At 38.6% G+C, this 18471-nt stretch overlaps 1 protein-coding gene across 4 annotated transcripts in view; it reads right to left on the reverse strand.

Annotated features, from left to right (window-relative positions):
• Nucleotides 1-984: 984 nt before the first annotated feature.
• Nucleotides 985-18471, reverse strand: part of Tmem43 (Transmembrane protein 43) — a 121891-nt gene continuing 104404 nt past the window's right edge. For all 4 annotated transcript variants that reach the window (XM_067141496.2, XM_067141494.2, XM_067141498.2 and 1 more), the window contains 3 exons: nt 12072-12312; nt 11764-11983; nt 985-1534 (listed from right to left, as the gene is read on the reverse strand). In XM_067141496.2, the coding sequence (XP_066997597.1) occupies nt 1305-1534; nt 11764-11983; nt 12072-12312 (691 nt within the window). In that variant the 3' untranslated portion in view covers nt 985-1304. The remainder of the gene's footprint in view (nt 1535-11763; nt 11984-12071; nt 12313-18471) is intronic.

Raw genomic sequence — 18471 nt, forward strand, 5'->3', positions numbered from 1 at the left:
AGTTTGTTTTCTGTAGTTACCAGACAAGACAATAGTCGGGGCTGCGAAAAAATCGATTGACTCAACAATGAGCCCGTCAATGTTATTTGGACTACTGAGTGTTGATAGAGCATTCTATTGTATGTTCATTTTAGTTGTTGCAAGTGGTTCATCTTTTCCAGTACAGGAGGCAGGAGAAAATAAGTGTTGCTATTCGTCAGTGGCCGAAGTTACCCTGTATGGCCGAAGATACCCCACTTTACGGTACTGCCATTCTTACTCTGACTGCAAGTAGTATGTATTAGCTACTACAACTTGTTCAAAATTCTAACAAAAATAAATAAGCCAATAACGACTGAAAAAATATTCAGGCTGTCCAGCCATAAGTTTATAGATAGTTTACATCATATGATTATGCAGTCTCTTGGAAACTTTCCGTATTTCATACTTTTCTTAATTACTGAACTTAAAATTTTGGGCAAGATTCATATAATTACAGGTCCTTCTGTGACTACAATTAAATGTCGGCCTTTCACTTTTGGATTCCGAGTACGGATGAATCCATTTGAAATTTATGCTGGATGAAACAGAAGTAGAAAACATCTGCATAATTTGAAGTCTACCCAGGCAATTTAATTCCAGTAACACTATGATTGTATTAATCCATTCATCAAGCTCATTTGTCACTGTCCGAGAGGGCACTGACCTTACTTAGAGTCAACTCACCTCTTGGGAGCAACAGGAAAACAACCAACAGTCTGCGCCACTGAAGTTGATTTAACATTTTATGATGGCTCTTTACAATTATTTTCATTTTTTCTTGGAAGTTCCATTTCAGCAAAATACACACACTTTTAACATTAGAGGAAGGTACTATACAAAAATGGGTCATCAACATAGGCAGTAAAATGGTCCAGACTGATTAATGTATTTTAAAATACTGTACCTGTAAACAAAATACAATGAAGTGAAATTCTTTAAAAATCTTTACTTAAATTCTGAATTTATACACACATTTAGAATAAGTTATAAGAAACATAATAGGAATACAATCTAATTACAGATAATATGTAGAATAATAATTTCCATGTTGATTTCTATTAAAATTTTTCATCACTTCAGAAAGAAAAAAAAGAAAAGAAAAAAAAAAACAACACTGATCTGAACTTTTGGAGTGGATGTGGACATAGTGTAAAAGCTAAAGACTAAATACTTGTCTTCATGAACAATAAAATGATGACAGAGAAAGAATCATTCCTCCACAAACCGATTCAATCTTGCACAATAATCCAGGAATTTATACAATACTAACATTTCTCAGTCTATCATGGTGAATGTAAATGTCTGTATTGATTCTCATGATAATCTTGTACATAAAGTTTCACAGCTGAGCACAGAAATGGTAAAACAGCCAATGATGCCACGGCAAATCCAAATATAGGTCGATACCATACCCATGCTATGGCTATTACAAACAGTGCCACAGGTAATGACACAGCCATGTGGAGAGAACCGAATCCAAGTAGAACTTCATGTAGCAGAGAGTAGCGACACACTGCAAGCACCAAGAAAACAAAGTGTACAATTCAAATGTGAACAATTCTAAACAGATATTATCAATAAGCTAGTGCATACCTGAAATTAGGGGTAAGAAATGAAAGTGGATCACATATTATAATAGCTTAATTCTTCAACTTATGAAACACTTTCCCACCATGGTATGAAGCCTTATGCCATCCTTCAAGTAAACAAATAGTCTGCTCAAACCTGACCTGAAGTTTCTAATTTTGAGGTGACTGAAACATAACGGCTTTAAATTGTGCATTCATATGAATTCTGAATAGGCCTTCAATCTCGCACAAGGGTATCGATTACTTTCTCTCATAATTAAAATATTCATCAGCAGACCTTCATATACATGTTCATAAGTCACTCTTGACTTTTTGTTTCTAATCATACTACTCCAGAATAAATCAAAAACCCTTTGAAGCCAAACACCCTCACAAGGGAACTATCAATGAACCCATATCACAAGGAAACTGAAATTTTGCAGATAGAACGTACATCCTGTATGTAAGACTCAGCAGCTTACAACTGCAAGGTCACGATAATATGTAATATGTATGAAAAAGCAGCCAGGAAAAGAAATTGGACACTCAGAGGCACTCGTGGCAAACTGAGCAGCCGTAGTGTTGATTGACAGGCTGACTGTTGCATCATAGCAATGTGTCAATGTGAAGCAGAAACGATTTGTATGAATAGATTGATGGAAATGCAAATGATTTTGGCACAAAGCACACCAAACAAGCACTTTGCAGACAACTTTGCTCCACGTCTTCAGAAGAAAATCTGTCTGTTCAAGAGCAAGACTTCTGTTTGCATTTTGCTGTCGCACTGTTTCCACATAGTCACCTATATGACTCCAGGCAGTATTTTACAGGTACTGGGAAATCTAAGGGTTTGTCTTTGTGTAGGTACTTGCAAAACATGAATATCTGATCAGGTCCTGGAACTACGGTGAGGAAAATTAATGCTACTTCTTCTTTTAAGTCGCACCGACACAGATAGGTCTTATGGTGATGATGGGACAGGGAAGGAAGCGGCCGTGGCCTTAATTAAGGTACAGCCCCAGCATTTGCCTGGTGTGAAAATGGGAAACCACGGAAAACCATTTTCAGGGCTGCCGACAGTGGGGTTCGAACCTACTATCTCCCGAATACTGGATACTGGCCGCACTTAAGCGACTACAGCTATTGAGCTCGGTGGAAAATTAATGAAGCAGCGCATTTTCAGAATACTGTCTCGTTGGAAAAGATCAAAGCAGCCAAAATTTCAGTTAATCGGTAGTAAAAAATGATTTCCACTGCAGGAAAAGAAACCTGCCTAGTGGTTGAAATTTTTCTGTGGTACCAGGAGGAATCTGAAACAGTTCCATGATTTTCCCTGGAGGTAGGTCTTCATGACTGGCTGTATCACTGTATGTATCCACAAGTCAAAGAGCAAGGTGTATATCTCATGCAGGAATGGGAAGAAAAATTATTTACACCAGAGTTTTGGTTTATTCTTTCCCAACTTCCCTGAGTTAGTGGTAGCGATTTGCAAGTTATCGGCATTAAACATTTACTTCAGAACTCGTGGACTCTTCCATAAAACAATATAATTTATCATACATAATCATCTTATGCTGGATAAGACTTGACAACATAGCTTCGAACTGTTTTTCCATAAATACAGCTGCCTCAGTGATGTCACCAAACAATATCAGCTACGGACATTGCTCTATGAACATCACTTTTTACCACTTTCATTCAGTAACTAAGCCACATCTTTTATCTTATACTCGTAGCTAACACAGCCACTTCCTTATCTCTCTGGACTATGAAGGAAGCTTGAACAGGCAGCTTTGCCTAATGATTGGCTTGCTGAATCATTAGATTGCATATCACTGACCTCACACTCAAGATTCAAACACAGAGCTGCTAGGCAGCTTGTATCAAATTCATGGGTTTCCCTATCCATAAATGAAGAGGATGTGCCACTACTTTTACTGTCGCCATTGCCTTGTATATCTACACCTATCTCTATAAAAACACTACATCTTGTGGGGAGATATTCAGTTAGTTCAATCACCTGCTCACCAATTTCCCATTCTGTCACATTTGCTTTGCCCAAAGAAGAAATTCTAGAAATCAAGTACTGAAATCTGCCCGTAACAACAAAGATGTTTATAAAAAGATACACAAATTGAAAACTAGAAAAACAGCTGGAAATAAGAATTCTGGAGATATACTAAAGGTAAACAGGTTGGAAAATAGTACCATATCTGAAGTACTTATTTGATTAATGTTTGCATGAAAGAGTTCCACACCAAATAAATTGAGAGTTGCTACAGCAGCCCCATTGTACAAAGAGAAGGGTGATAAAGATAGAGCAGAACATTACATGAAAGTCGGTTTGACGTGTGCCACATGCAAGCTCTGGAAAGGAATTCTCTCTGACTATATTCAACATGATTGCAAAATTATTAACTGGACTGATGTAAGGCAGTTAGGGTTACGGAAACATTCCAGTGAAGCTCAACTTGTAGGATTCTAACAAGATAGCAGATATTTCAGATTCAGGGTATCAAATGGACTGTATCACTACTGACCTAACCAAGGCTTTTGACAGGGTAGATCATGGGAGACTGCTGATTAAATTAGGACTATTGGACTAGATGAAAGAATGGATGAATAGGTGGCTAAATTTATAGAAAATAGAACTCAGAGAATTTGAGCAGGCAAAACAATATCCCATCCTATAATGAATAAAAGGGGGGTTCCACAAGGCAGTATTATTGGACATTTGTATTTCCTTATATATATGATGCGCATAAAATACTGGAATCACAGAAAATACTTTTTTTGGATGATGTTATACTGTATAGAGTAATAAATAAGCTACAGAATTGTGAGAGACTGCAAAAAGACCATGGCGAAGTTGTGAGATGGACAGCAGACAATGGTTTGAAGATAAACGGGATGAAAAATCATGTTGTAAATTTCACCAAGAGGAAAAAAATCTCCTCAGTTTAAATTACTGTGTAGATGGTATTGAAGTACTTCATGGGGATCATTGTAAGTGTTAACATAACTAAAAATCTTCATTGGGTATTCACATAAAGAGGATTTTAAATAAAGTTTAAGAGATCTCTTCGTGTAGTTATGCTCAGGCGGTGGAATGCTGGTCTCCTGAGCCTAACTTGACAGGTTCGATCCTGGCTCAGTCTGGTGGTATTTGCAGTTGCACAAATAGGTCAACCTTGTGTTGGAAGATTTACTAGCACGTAAAAGAACTCCTGCGGGACAAAATTCCAGCACCTCCAAAAACAATACAAATGTAGTTAGTCGTCCGTAAAACCAATAACATTATTATTTCATACGGTTACAAGGGTATTTAAAGATTGTAGCAAGTATGTAAAGGAGAGGGCATATACGTTACTGGTGAGACTCCAATTAGAATATGGTTGCAGTGTATGGGACCCTCACCAGGATTACTTGATTAGAGAACTGGAAAAATCCAAAGGAAAGCAATTTGATTTGTTCTGGGTGCCTTCTGACAAAAGAGTAGTGTTTTGAAAATGTTGCTAAGTTTGGACTGGGAAGATTTGGGAGCAAGGAGACTAGCTGCTCAACTAAGCAGTATGTTCCGAGCTGTCAGTGGAGAGAAGCATGGAATTACATTAGTAGGCAAATAAGTTTTAGTGGTGTTTTTAAAAGTAGGAAAGATCACAATATGAAGATATTGTTGGAATTTCAGAGGAAAAAATGGGGCAAATATTTGTTGATAGGAAGAGGAGTAATGGACTGGAATAATTTACAAAGGGAGATGTTCAATAAACTTCCAAATTCTTGTAAGTTATTAAAGAAAAGACTATGTAAACAACTGACAGGCAATCTGCCATCTGACATGACTTATGATGCTGTAACAATTTCCTGAATGGCTAATGAGGAAATGATCCTGTACACAATTATGTAACTCTCTTCCCTCTTTGCAACAGAAAAGAAAAAGAGTCTTAAATATAACTGTACTATAAAATTCTTTAAATTTGTACATTTTAACTGAAAATCATTATCTGTATTAAACAAGGTAGTATCAGTATACAGTGCTCAGATATAGTGATGGCATATTCGATTCATTTTACTGAATCAATTCATTTGATTCCATTTGCATTACTGAATCCTTACAGTGATCCGATTCACGACTCATTAGAGTCATCGTTCCTATTGCATCTGTGCAGTGTGTACTGATAAGGCAGCAGCAACAACATTCAATGCTTGCTGCTGCCATCTGATCTTCATTCTATGAACTGCTTTCCTATGCATCATCTAGCTTTCAGATTCAGGTTTCTCCTGCAGCCACTTCTTCGCATCAAGTTTTGAAGTTATAAAGTCTATCCTCCAGAGTGACAACTCCATTAAGTAAGTATATAGTATTTAGAGCTGTTACCCACGTGGGAGATTCACTATCAATTGTTTGCCTAGTCTTTTCTTAATGATTTCAAAGAACTTGGAAATGTCATTACATTCACGGTAAGTATAGTTACATAATACAAAATAAATTAAAAAATGAAATGCAGAAAAATATAGGTATTTGAACAGTACTATACATGCTTATTATATTATAGCACAAAAGTGACATAGTTAATAATAATAATAATAATAATAATAATAATAATAATAATAATAATAATAATAATAATAATAATAACAACAACAATAATAAAAGCAGGGCTGAGTGGCGCAGACGGTTGAGGTGCTGGCCTTCTGATCCTAACTTGGCAGGTTCGATCCTGGCTCAGTCCACTGGCATTTGAAGGTGCTCAAATACGTCAGCCTCATGTTGGTAGATTTACTGGCACATAAAAGAACTCCTGCGGGATAAAATTCCCGCACCTCAGCGTCTCCGAAAACCGTAAAAGTAAGAACGTAAAGCAAATAAAATTATTATTAATAATAATATAGGAACAACTAACATAACTTAAATTTTATATATTATTTTATACTTAATTTTTTTTTCATTATGGTTTTCCACAGTTCTTTGAAAGTCACAACTCTATTATATATACAGAATTAGATGTAAAAATACCTGTGTTCTAGTGTTGGCTACTTATTGTATGATTCGAAACAGTGCATGGATTCATTCAAGTGTCAGAGTACCGGGCGAGTTGGCCGTGCGGCTAGAGGCTCGCGGGTGTGAGCTTGCATCCGGGAGATAGCGGGTTCGAATCCCACCATCGGTAGCTCTGAAGATGGTTTTCCGTGATTTCCTGTTTTCACACCAGGCAAATGCTGGGGCTGTACCTTAATTAAGGCCACGGCCGCTTCCTTCCAACTTTTAGGCCTTTCCTATCCCATTTTTGCCATAAGACCTATCTGTATGGAAATTCTAAGTTCCCATGGAGGGAATTAGATATTTTTCCACCAATAGAGCATATCAAAAATCTGAACAAAAATTAGATTCACAGGAGCGGCGAGCTCACGGCACACGATTCAGTTGACTCGCAACAGACAGTGCTGAGCGACTCACTCACGGATCAGTGAGACACAACACACACACACAGTTCATTATCGGCACACTCGACATTAATACCAATATAGCTGGTCCGTTATTGGACATTATAAATTTTCCAGCTAACTCATTCCTGGCTGCCAGCGTTTCGCCCCAGTGTGCTAAGTTGGGCTCATCAGTTGGTAAATAGCACACCTACCAAGACGCATGGCTAGTGCATACCGTGGAGGCCACTGCGTAGATTGGCGGGGAGCCGATCTTCCGCTGCGGGCGAGACATATAGAGCCATAGCACACTGAAAGAATCGTATGCTATGACGGGCTCTTGCTCCCTTGTCATTTGAAAATAATACCCATCTGCATTCACTGTCCTCTTCTTACAGGGAGGTTTAAATAATTTTCATTGTTAAAAAGGTAGTCAAACTACAATGCAACAAACAATGAATTCCAAAGCAACTAGCTAGTAAACAGGTAGGCTATTAGATTCTTCTATTTTTTTTTTTTGCTAGGGGCTTTACGTCGCACCGACACAGATAGGTCTTATGGCGACGATGGGATAGGAAAGGCCTAGGAGTTGGAAGGAAGCGGCCGTGGCCTTAATTAAGGTACAGCCCCAGCATTTGCCTGGTGTGAAAATGGGAAACCACGGAAAACCATTTTCAGGGCTGCCGATAGTGGGATTCGAACCTACTATCTCCCGGATGCAAGCTCACAGCCGCGCGCCTCTACGCGCACGGCCAACTCGCCCGGTCTTCTATTTATTAGTTTAATGAATCAGTATTATAACTTAGCTGACATTAGACAAATATTTCAACTCTACTCTCTAGCCTACCTTATGACTATAAGTCATGCTCGTGACCACTCGAAATTGTCTGTTTTTTATTGAGAAGAACCACTCAGTATTTTCTCAGTTCGTATGTCACATCATTGCACAAGTCTTCAATAATCAAATAACGAGATCACCGGTGTACATGGACAGTGGGTAAGTGAGCCGACTAATGCAATAACTTAAATAAAAAGATGTTGAATCAGAAAACCACAGGGCTACTCGGCACCTTGGGTAGCCCATACAAAATATGACTATTTAAAAAATCCTCTACTGATAGAAGGACACATATTTTCAATAATGACTGAGCAAGTTGGCCAAGCGGTTAGGATCACGTAGCTATGAGCTTGCACTTGGGGGATGGTGGGTTCGAATCCTACTGTCAGCAGCCGTTAAGATGGTTTTACGTGGTTTCCCATTTTCACACCAGGCTAATGCTGGTGTTGTACCTTAATTAAGGCCACGGTCGCTTCCTTTCCACTCCAGGCACATCGTCGCCATAAGGTCTGTCTGTGTCGGTGCGAGGTAAAGCATCTTATTTGATTTATATTTAATACTAGCTGATGTACCCATGCTTCGCTATGGAATTCTCAGAATGACTGTCTTTGTGGTTTCCCCATCTGAAGTCTACTGTACATAAATACAATAGCGTCATTAGAAATGTAGCGATTAAAAGCAATTTATCATATAAAATACTCGATCAAATGAAAATCTGCGCATTTTCTCGCTTTTGATGAACAGTACTGCGGTGCCGATCTAACAGTCCAAAGTTCCAGTGCTGGAACGACCAGGCCGCAGACAGCCGCGAACATTCCTCTGCCCGTTCACACTGCTTATTCCAATCAGTGCCTCCGAGAAGGTATTGAATAGCTGGAATGCTAGGATGAACCAGTGTGTTACATACCAGTAGTATCAGAAAATTTATGAACCAGAGGAATGGCATGCTAAAGAAGAAACAGATCTAACTCCCCAGCTACTTCCCGCCAATATTCAGGCAGGCTGTTATACTTGGTATGCAGCAGTAATCCCATCTATCGGAGATAAGTGGCAGCAGAAGACAAAACACATCACAACAAACAATGGTCAATGTAATGTTACTGTTGATCTATTTTATGAGCTTCCTACAATATAGTTAGTTTTCTTCTGACTCTCTGATTATAGGGCATCTTATACAATTATTTTTAGCGTAGACTGTAGTTCCTTATTCCTTGACTTTACATACTTATTTTCATTAAATTATGTTTAACCATTTCTTTGTGACTCGGCACTGATATGGACTTCGCAACAAAAATCCCAATTCATAAACATCTCTGTTAACATAGCCGGTATGGTAAAAATGTATAAGACATAAATGGTCAGAAATTGAATACTATATAACTTTAGTAATTAGTATTTATCGAGAGGACCACTAAGAACATACATATTTGAAAATTAAATGTAGGCCTTCCCCTAAACTACCATTTCACTCAGCATGAATAAAATTATTTATGGCCTAGGTTGTAGCGACTTAATCCCCGACTTTACATACCGAGTTAAATTAAATTCTCTTGAGCCGTTTTCTCGTGATGCACGTACGTACGTACATACAGACAGACAGAAATTAAGGAAAATTAAAAAGTGTATTTCCTTGTTACTGTGGACATGACCGATACAGAAATGTCATTCTTTTTAAATTCTGACCACAGACAAAACTCCTATTTTATATACAATCTGCGACAAAATTTGGTGAATGAAGTCAGAACGATCGATCCTGCAACATTGGCGACACAAAGCGCTACACCTGCGAAAGCAGGAGGTTTTTACCACCTGCTCCCAACGTTGTTCAGTTGAGCATCGTATGTGTGCCGTGTAAGACCTGTTTGACACAGTGTGTGTTTAGTGTGCTGGTTCTGAACTGCGAACAGGAACATGGACGACCAAAAGATTAATGTACAGTTTTGTTTTAAGCCTGGCAAGACACCGAAAGAAACGCATGCGATGCTGGTATGTGTTTATGAAGATCAAGCACTGTCCTTGAAGTGTGTGTACGAGTGGTTCGCCCGTTTTTGAGGAGACCGGGAAAGTGTTTCTGACAACCCCCCGTAGCGGAAGACCGGCGACCGCCGTCAGTGATGAAAACATTGAGAAGGTGAGGACATTAATCATGAATGATCTGCGATTAACTGTGCGCATGATAGCGGATGAACTGCAGATTAACTGTGAATCCGTGCGACAAATCGTTACCCAGAAGTTAGGGAAGAGGAAAACTTGTTCTCGTCTTGTGCCACATCACCTGACTGACTATCAGAAGCAGGCACATTTAGAGGCTTCATAGGATTTTGTCGAAACGGCAGATGCGACACCAAATTTCTTGAACTTTATTGTCACTGAGGATGAAACCTGGTGTCTCAGGTACGACCCTGAAATGAAACGGCAAAGCATTGAATGACGTTCTCCGGGATCCCCTCATCGGAAAAAGGTCAGAGCCGAAAAGTCATGCATCAAAACGATGCTCATCACCTTTTACGATAGTCAAGGCATTATCCACAAAGAATTTCTACCTGAGGGAACGGCGTTGAATGCTGCACGGTACATTTAAATTTTGACCAGTTTCATGAAACGTCTACACAGGGTACGACCCCAGTACGCACAACAAGGTTCATGGTTTTTTTTGTCCATGACAACGCTTGCCCGCACACAGCCAATATCGTCAAACAGTACATGGCAAAAAAGGGGGTGGTGTAACTTGAACATCCCCCATACTCGCCAGATCTCAATCCTCCAGACTTCTTCCTATTCCCACGACTCAAACTCGCTTTGAAAGGAAAGAGATTAGACGATATTCCTGACATCCAGCGAAACTTGACGAGGCTTTTGAACACCATCCCAAAGGAACCCTTCTTGCAAAGTTTCCAGGACATATATCATCAATCTCAGCAGTGCATAGTTATGGGAGGGGACTATTTTGAAGGACAGTAAGGTCACTGTCGCGCATTGTTCATCTATGTTGATAGTAAAGGACTATTTACCAAACTTTATTGTCACAGGTTGTATTTAAGCTATCGAATCAGTTGGCTCACTTACTCATTGTCTATGTACACCACTGATCTCGTGATCTGATTATTAAAATATTGTGCAATGCCATACCAACTGAGAGAATACCAAGTGGTTCTTCCCATTATAAAACAGACAATTTCGAGTCATAGGGTAGGCTAGAGAGCCGAGTTGAATTAATTGCCGAATGTCAACTAAGTTCTAAAAATGCTGATTCATTAAACTAATAAATATAATAACCTAATAGCCTACCTACTTACAAGCTAGGTACTTTGGAATTAAGTTTTGACTATCTTTTTTAACACTGCAAATAAATTCATCTATTATTTAAACCTCCCTGTGAGAAGAGGACAATGAATGCAAATTGGTATTATTTTCAAATGAGCTGAGCAATGTCTAGGGTACTGTTAATGAACCATGTGTGTTGTGTCTCACTGATCGTGAGTTTGCCACTCAGCACTGTCTGCTGTGAGTCAGCTGAATTGTGTGCCATGAGCTCGCCGTTCCTGTGAATCAATTCACTCAGACACTTGAATGAATCGATACAATGCTTCAAATCATACACTCAGTAGCCCATACTACTCAGATAACCAGTGTTCCACTGTACTGACTGTTGCGTCTAGGCTCCATGCTGTTCTACTATAATAATAGTTCTCATAAGGTACTCTTCCTCTGTATTTTTCCCTTCCCAGCAAGCATGTACATATGTATAATAACCATTGTTGCACTCTAATAAAAGACAGCAATGGAGAATAATCAATAATGTAAACACTTCCAATGTGAGCACCAACCATAAATTCTCAAATAGGGCCAATGATTTAGATGTTCGGCCCCTTTAAACAACAAGCATCATCATCAATTCTCAAATATACTCACGAAGTACTTGAAGTATGTGTGAAAAGCAGGAAGCACCCTGGCACATCATCAACCAACCCAGTATACGTAATAGCCATGTAATCCAGGGGTTCTGCGTGTGTTCCTGAAGAAATATCTCTTTCACAGAAAAGGAACCTTCACGGAGAATTAGTACCTCTCGTCCACTCACCGTCACGTATGGTCGAATCTCTGAACCTGCCTGCATTCCCACAACTGTCACCTGTTAAATTTCAGCTGACTTCAGTAAAAGAATAATTATGTAACTATGTTTTTTTTTAAATATCACCAGATTGTATCCTAATACTCACCACATCTCCAGCTTTTCCAGCATAAGAGAACTGTAAACGAATGTCTCCAACTTCAGGATTCCAGACATCCTGGCTATGGTAATAGAGCCCAGAATGCATTTTGATGTCTCGACGTTCAGGTCTCTCATCACTTGTAACCACTACGAAATTATCAAATTTCTCTTTTAATTCTGGACTCAGTGAAAAGAAGCCAATGGTTACTTGCTCACTAATATACATTTTGCTTCTTAATGGTAATTTCCTGTAAGGCAACAACAAATAGAAATTGATACACATAGTCAATTCAGCACACGTTATTTATATTATCTTAATAGCTAAATTATAGTCAACCATAAACATGGACAAAACATGAAGCAAAACACAAATCTTCATCCGAGCGAGTTAGCTAAGCAGTTTGAGGCATGTAGCTGTTACCTCGCATTTGGGAGAGTAGATTCGAACCCCACTGTCAGCGCCCTGAAGGCGTTTTTCTGTGCTTCCCCATTTTCACATCAGGCTGTACCTTAATTAAAGCCTTGGCTACTTCCTTCCATTCTTAGTTTATTCCTATCCCATTGTTTGCAACATCATAACAGACTATATCATAACCGACTTCGAATTCAGGAAACCTGTCACAAATGTGAGTGTATTCTGGGGGAATTTTTAATGATACAGACCACTATCTGATATTTAGTGAACTAAGTATCTCTAGGCCTAGGATAGAGGAAGTGAAATTTGTCTGAGAAAGATAAGGGTAGAAAATCTCCAGAACGAGGAAATTAGACAGACAAGTTCCAAACATTTGACAGTAAGCAGGTTCAGGATATAAAAAAGAGAATGGGTGGCATACAGGGATGCTGTAGTAGAAACAGCACGGGAATGTCTAGGAACAACTGGGTGTAAAGATGGGAAAAGTGAACATCTTGGCAGAATGATAATCTTGGGAAGGGAGGGGAAAAAAGAAATGAATAGCGTTTTGGGTAAATCAGTTGAACTCATAACAGATCACAGGGATTCAATGGAGAGGTGGAAGGAAAATTTTGAATATATTCTGAACGAAAAAGGGTGTCTTCCTTGTGATGTTGCAAACAACCAAGCTCATGGGGAGGAGGACAATGATGTTGGAGAAATTACACTTGGTGAAGTGGAAAGGATGATAAATGAACTCCATTGTCATAAAGCAGCAGGAACAGATGCAATTAGACCTGAAATAGTGAAGTATAGTGGGAAGGCAGGGATTAAATGGCTTCCTAGAGAGATTAGCATGGAGTGTTAGTAAAGTACCTTCAGATTGGACAAAAGCAATAATTGAACCTATCTATAAGAAAGGGAACAGGAAGGATTACAACAACTATTGAGGTATTAAATTAATCAGTATACCAGGCAAAGTGTACACTGGCATCTTGGAAGGGAGGGTGCAATCAGTGGTTGAAAGGAAGCTGTCAGAGGGGCTGTCAGGATCAGATTTTCAGAATGTGCCATGTAATTGAAAAATGCTACGAGAGGAATAGACAGTTATGTTTATGTTTCGTAGATCTAGAGAAGGCACATGACTGACTACAGAGTGAAAAAAACATTTGCTGTACTGGGAGACTGTGGGATTAAGGGTAGATTATTAAAATCAATCAAAAGCATTTATGTTGACAATTGGGCTGCAGTGAGAATTGACAGAATGAATTCATGGTTCAAGGTACTTACAGGGTTTAGACAAGGCTGTAATATTTCACCTTTATTGTTCATAGTTTATGTAGATCATCTGCTGAAAGGTATTAAGTGGCAGGGAGAGATTCAGTTATGTGAAAATGTAGTAAGTGGTCTGCCGAATCCAAGAAGAAGTCGTGGGAAGATTTTGGTAATAACGTGGAAAGGCCAGGTCAACCACCAGGGAAACCTTTCTGGACAGTAATAAAGAAACTTAGGAAGGGAGGAAAAAAAATGAATAGCATTTTGGGTAAATCAGGTGAACTCATAACAGATCACATGGAATCGCTGGAGAGGTGGAAGGAATATTTCGAAAATCTGCTCAATCTAAAAGGGTGTCTTCCTTGTGATTTTGCAAACAACCGAGCTCATGGGGAGGAGGACAATGATGTTGGAGAAATTACACTTGGTGAAATGGAAAGAATGATAAATGAACTCCAATATCATAAACCAGCAGCAGGAACAGATGAAATTAGACACGAAATAGTGAAGTATAGTGGGAAGGCAGGGATAAAATGGCTTCACAGAGAGATTAGCATGGAGTGTTAGTAAGGTACCTTCAGACAGGACAAAAGATATAATTCACACCTGCCAACTTTTACAGTTTAGCCGTAAAATTTACGGAAATTGCAACATTTAACAGTTTTAAAGATGGACGGTGTCATTTTACGACTTCGCGGACAAAAATTTGAAATGTTAACATTCGATAATCACTCCACTTCCGTATAATCGATTGTTTGCCTGGGTCGAGCATGCTCGGTCTTGGTCAAAGGCAAGTCCACGATAGGTGGTACCTCATTCTTTGATATGATTGGTATTTTTAACCGTGTTATGTTTGTGTCATTGTTTGAATTGAATTTAAAGCTGGGATAACAGTTCTTCCATGTGAATCTTAGGTGTCGACAGGCTCTGCTCCGAAAATTATTTGTTCCGCTCCGTTCGCTTGGTGTGATTTAACCTATATCCTTTGACCACGTGAGTGTTGTTCTTTGTTCATGAAGTTGGCGTTCCTTGAAAGTTTTGGCCTTTTAAGGTTATGACATATTTTAATGAAGTGTTTGAGTTTTTGTGTTATAACTTCATGCTTTGTAGTTTCCTGTATTCGCTGGACTAATTACATTCGTTCCAGTGACTGGGTATACAGCTATTAGCGAAGCCCATTAAGTTATAAGGAAGAAGAATTATATTCATTCCACGTGTCTTTATGCTTTTTACCATGTGCAGTGTTCATTTAATGGTTTAAGTCTTTGTGTGCTTTGACATGTTTTAATGAAGTGTTTGACTGCCTTGAGTGTTTATGTTATAATTTTATGTGACGTTCAGTGATCCAGGTTCATTTCGATTTTCACTACATATCGAGACATTTGTTCTCTAACATTTTCATACGCTACATTCCTATTGCAGGTTATGATGAATAAATCCAATGAGAGACAGTACATCCGGACATTTAAAGAATCATATTCTGTTGATTTTCTGTGCATAGTAAAATCATGAAAGGGAGAAAATTTTGCCTTTTGCACGGTATGTGGGTGCAATATTAATATTGCACATGGTGGAAGAAACAATTTAAGTGATGATGAGTTAGTTATTGGCATTCAGACTTTGAACATAGTGAATGATCTCCAGGATACAGATAAATCCCTTTTCTTTTCATCAGTGAGAAACTACTTTTGTATTGCCTGTGACTATATCATCAAAAAGTTTCCACTCAAGGATGATTATGTTAAAGTATGCTCAAGTTGCTAGGTTAGACAACACTGAAGATGCACAGTTTTCTTCCATTCGTTTTTTCTTGGAAAAGTTTCCAATCATGTTATGCAAGGAAGAGAATGAAACTACAGATGAGGTGATGAATGAGCTTCAGAGGCAGTCCACAGCTCTTCAGGTAGATGACACTTCGGCTGCAAATCAAGATGCTGCAAGTGATTCCAGTTGGGCAGAAATATCAAGAATTCGTGGAGAAAATGGACTTCTTAAGTATAATCGAATTTCTAGAGTAAAGCTCTCTATTCTCACCATACCTCATAGCAATACAGAATGTGAACACGTTTTCAGCCTTGTGAAGAAAAATAGAACAGAGTTGAGATCATGCATATGCAATGAATCTCTGGAGTCTATTTGTAGTTTTAAGACCAGGAGGTCTGGTTCCTGTTATGACAAAACATTTTCTCAAGACTCATTGCAGGAAGCTAAAAAGGTCAAAACTGTGAATTTAAAGTCGAACTAGCGTGTGATTTGCAGTGTGTATTATATTATTTCTTGCCTGTGTTACGTTAAACAAGTTTTATTGTGTAAAGCATTTTCAATTATCGCATATCTGCTTAATTTATCAAGGAAGTCCTGTCATGTATGCTCCAAACTAATATTCAACATGCCTGCTGCTGTTTAACATGGATTTCTTCTTGATTGTTTTTTTTTCATCTACAAATCATTGGAAAATGAAGTTAGTAGATATGATTTAATTGAAGTACCCTGTTTAAAGCATGAATTATTGTAATTTGTAGCCCAAAAGTATTATTATTCTCGTCAAGCTGGGGTATTATAAATTTGCTCATTCGGGACAAATATTTCAGATTCCCTATGGGAATCAGCATCTATATCAAGCTGGGGTATGTCGAAAATTGTTAGATTTATTTGTCGTGCGTGAATTTTACTGACAGCCCTTTTCAAAAGTTGGCAGGTATGATAATTGAACCTATCTATAAGCAAGGGAACAGAAAGGATTGGAACAACTATCGAGGTATTTCATTAATCAGTATACCAGGCAAAGTGTACACTGGCACCTTGGAAGGGAGGGTGCGATCAGTGGTTGAAAGGAAGTTGGATGAAAACCAGTGTGGTTTCAGACCACAGAGAGGCTGTCACGATCAGATTTTCAGAATGTGCCACGTAACTGAAAAATGCTACAAGAGGAATAGACAGTTATGTTTATGTTTCGTAGATCTAGAGAAGGCATATGATGGAGTACCGAGTGAAAAATTGTTCACCGTACTAGGGGCTGCGGGATTAAGGTTAGATTATTAAAATCAATCAAAAGCATTTATGTTGACAATTGAGCTGCAGTGAGAATTGACAGTAGAATGAATTCATGGTTCACGGTACTTACAGGGGTTAGACAAGGCAATAATCTTTCACCTTTACTGTTCATAGTTTACGTGATCATCTGCTGAAAGGTATCAAGTGGCAGGGAGGGATTCAGTTAGGTGAAAATGTAGTAAGCGGTCTGCCCTATCCTGACGAATTGGTCTTAATGGCAGATTGTGCCGAAAGCCTGCAACTTGGAACTTGAAAATAGATGCAATGAGTATGGTATGAAAATTAGCCTTTCTAAGACTAAGTTGATGTCAGCAGGTAAAAATCCAGGAGAAATGAATGTCAGATTGGGAATGAAAAGCTGGAACAAGTAGATAATTTCAGTATTTAGGATATGTGTTCTCCCAGGATGGTAGTATAATAAGTGAGATTGATTCAAGATGCTGTAAAGCTAGTGCAGTGAGCTCGCAGTTACTATCAAGAGTACTCTGTAAGAAGGAAGTCAGCTCTCGGACTAAACTATCTTTACATCGGTTTGTTTTCAGACTAACTTTACTTTATGGGAGTGAAAGCTGGGTGGACTCAGGATATCTTATTCATAAGCTAGAAGTAACAGACATGAAAGTAGCGAGAATGATTGCTGGTACAAACAAGTGGGAACAATGGCAGGAGGGTACTTGGAATGAGGAAATAAAAGCTGTTAGGAATGAACTTGATGGATGAAGCTGTACGCATAAACCGGCTTCGGTGGTGGGGTCATGTGAGACGAATAGAGGAGGATAGGTTACCTATGACAATAATGGACCCTGTTATGGAGGGTAAGAGGGCTGGAGGGAGACCAAGACGATGATGGTTAGACTCTGTTTCCAATGATTTAAAGATAAGAGGTAATGAACTAAACGAGGACAAAGAACTAGTTACAAACAGAGGATTGCGGCAGCGATTAGTAAATTCAGAGGCTTGCAGACTGAGCGCTGAAAGATGTAACAGTCTATAATGAACATGTATGTATGTATGTATGTAGTTTGAATTTCCAGATAAAGTTATCAAATTCAAAATTCCTGTTGAATATTTCATCCCTTTGCAAACACTACAAAAATTTCTGCAACACTGCATGGCATCATGCCATTATTTATGCCCCACAAAATGTGATGCCACAAGTGACTATGGTATGATGCTATACTGTTTACTTAGTACATAACATAAGTATATTCCAATACTGCATAAACAGCCTGCATTGCTTATAACTACCATGGAAATATTATTAAAATTCATGCTTGAAACCAGCGTGCTACATAATGTTACCATAAATACCATCAAAATTGTTTTTACTAACCTGATATAATGTGGTGAGATATACAGTATTTCAATATCCTATTAAAACTGGCTACACATGTATGTACTGAATAAAAATCACACATTTTTCAAAATGACCCCCTTTAGCATGCATACTGTCTATAGGTCTTAGCAACTACTCATCAACTGCAGTACGTACCACATCCAGAGGGAATTCCACTGCAGTCTTCACAAGAGTCTGTTTAGACTGGCAATATTCAGGTGTGGGTTTTTTTTCTTTGCAAGATATGTCCAGAAGTATGGACCACAAGTTATAGTCAATAAGGTTAAGGTGCGGATTTCTAGAGGGCAAATCAGAGGTGGAAAAGAAGTTTGGAAACCGGGACAATGG

Source organism: Anabrus simplex, chromosome 2 (assembly GCF_040414725.1).
Source record: "Anabrus simplex isolate iqAnaSimp1 chromosome 2, ASM4041472v1, whole genome shotgun sequence".
NCBI lineage: Eukaryota > Metazoa > Arthropoda > Insecta > Orthoptera > Tettigoniidae > Anabrus > Anabrus simplex.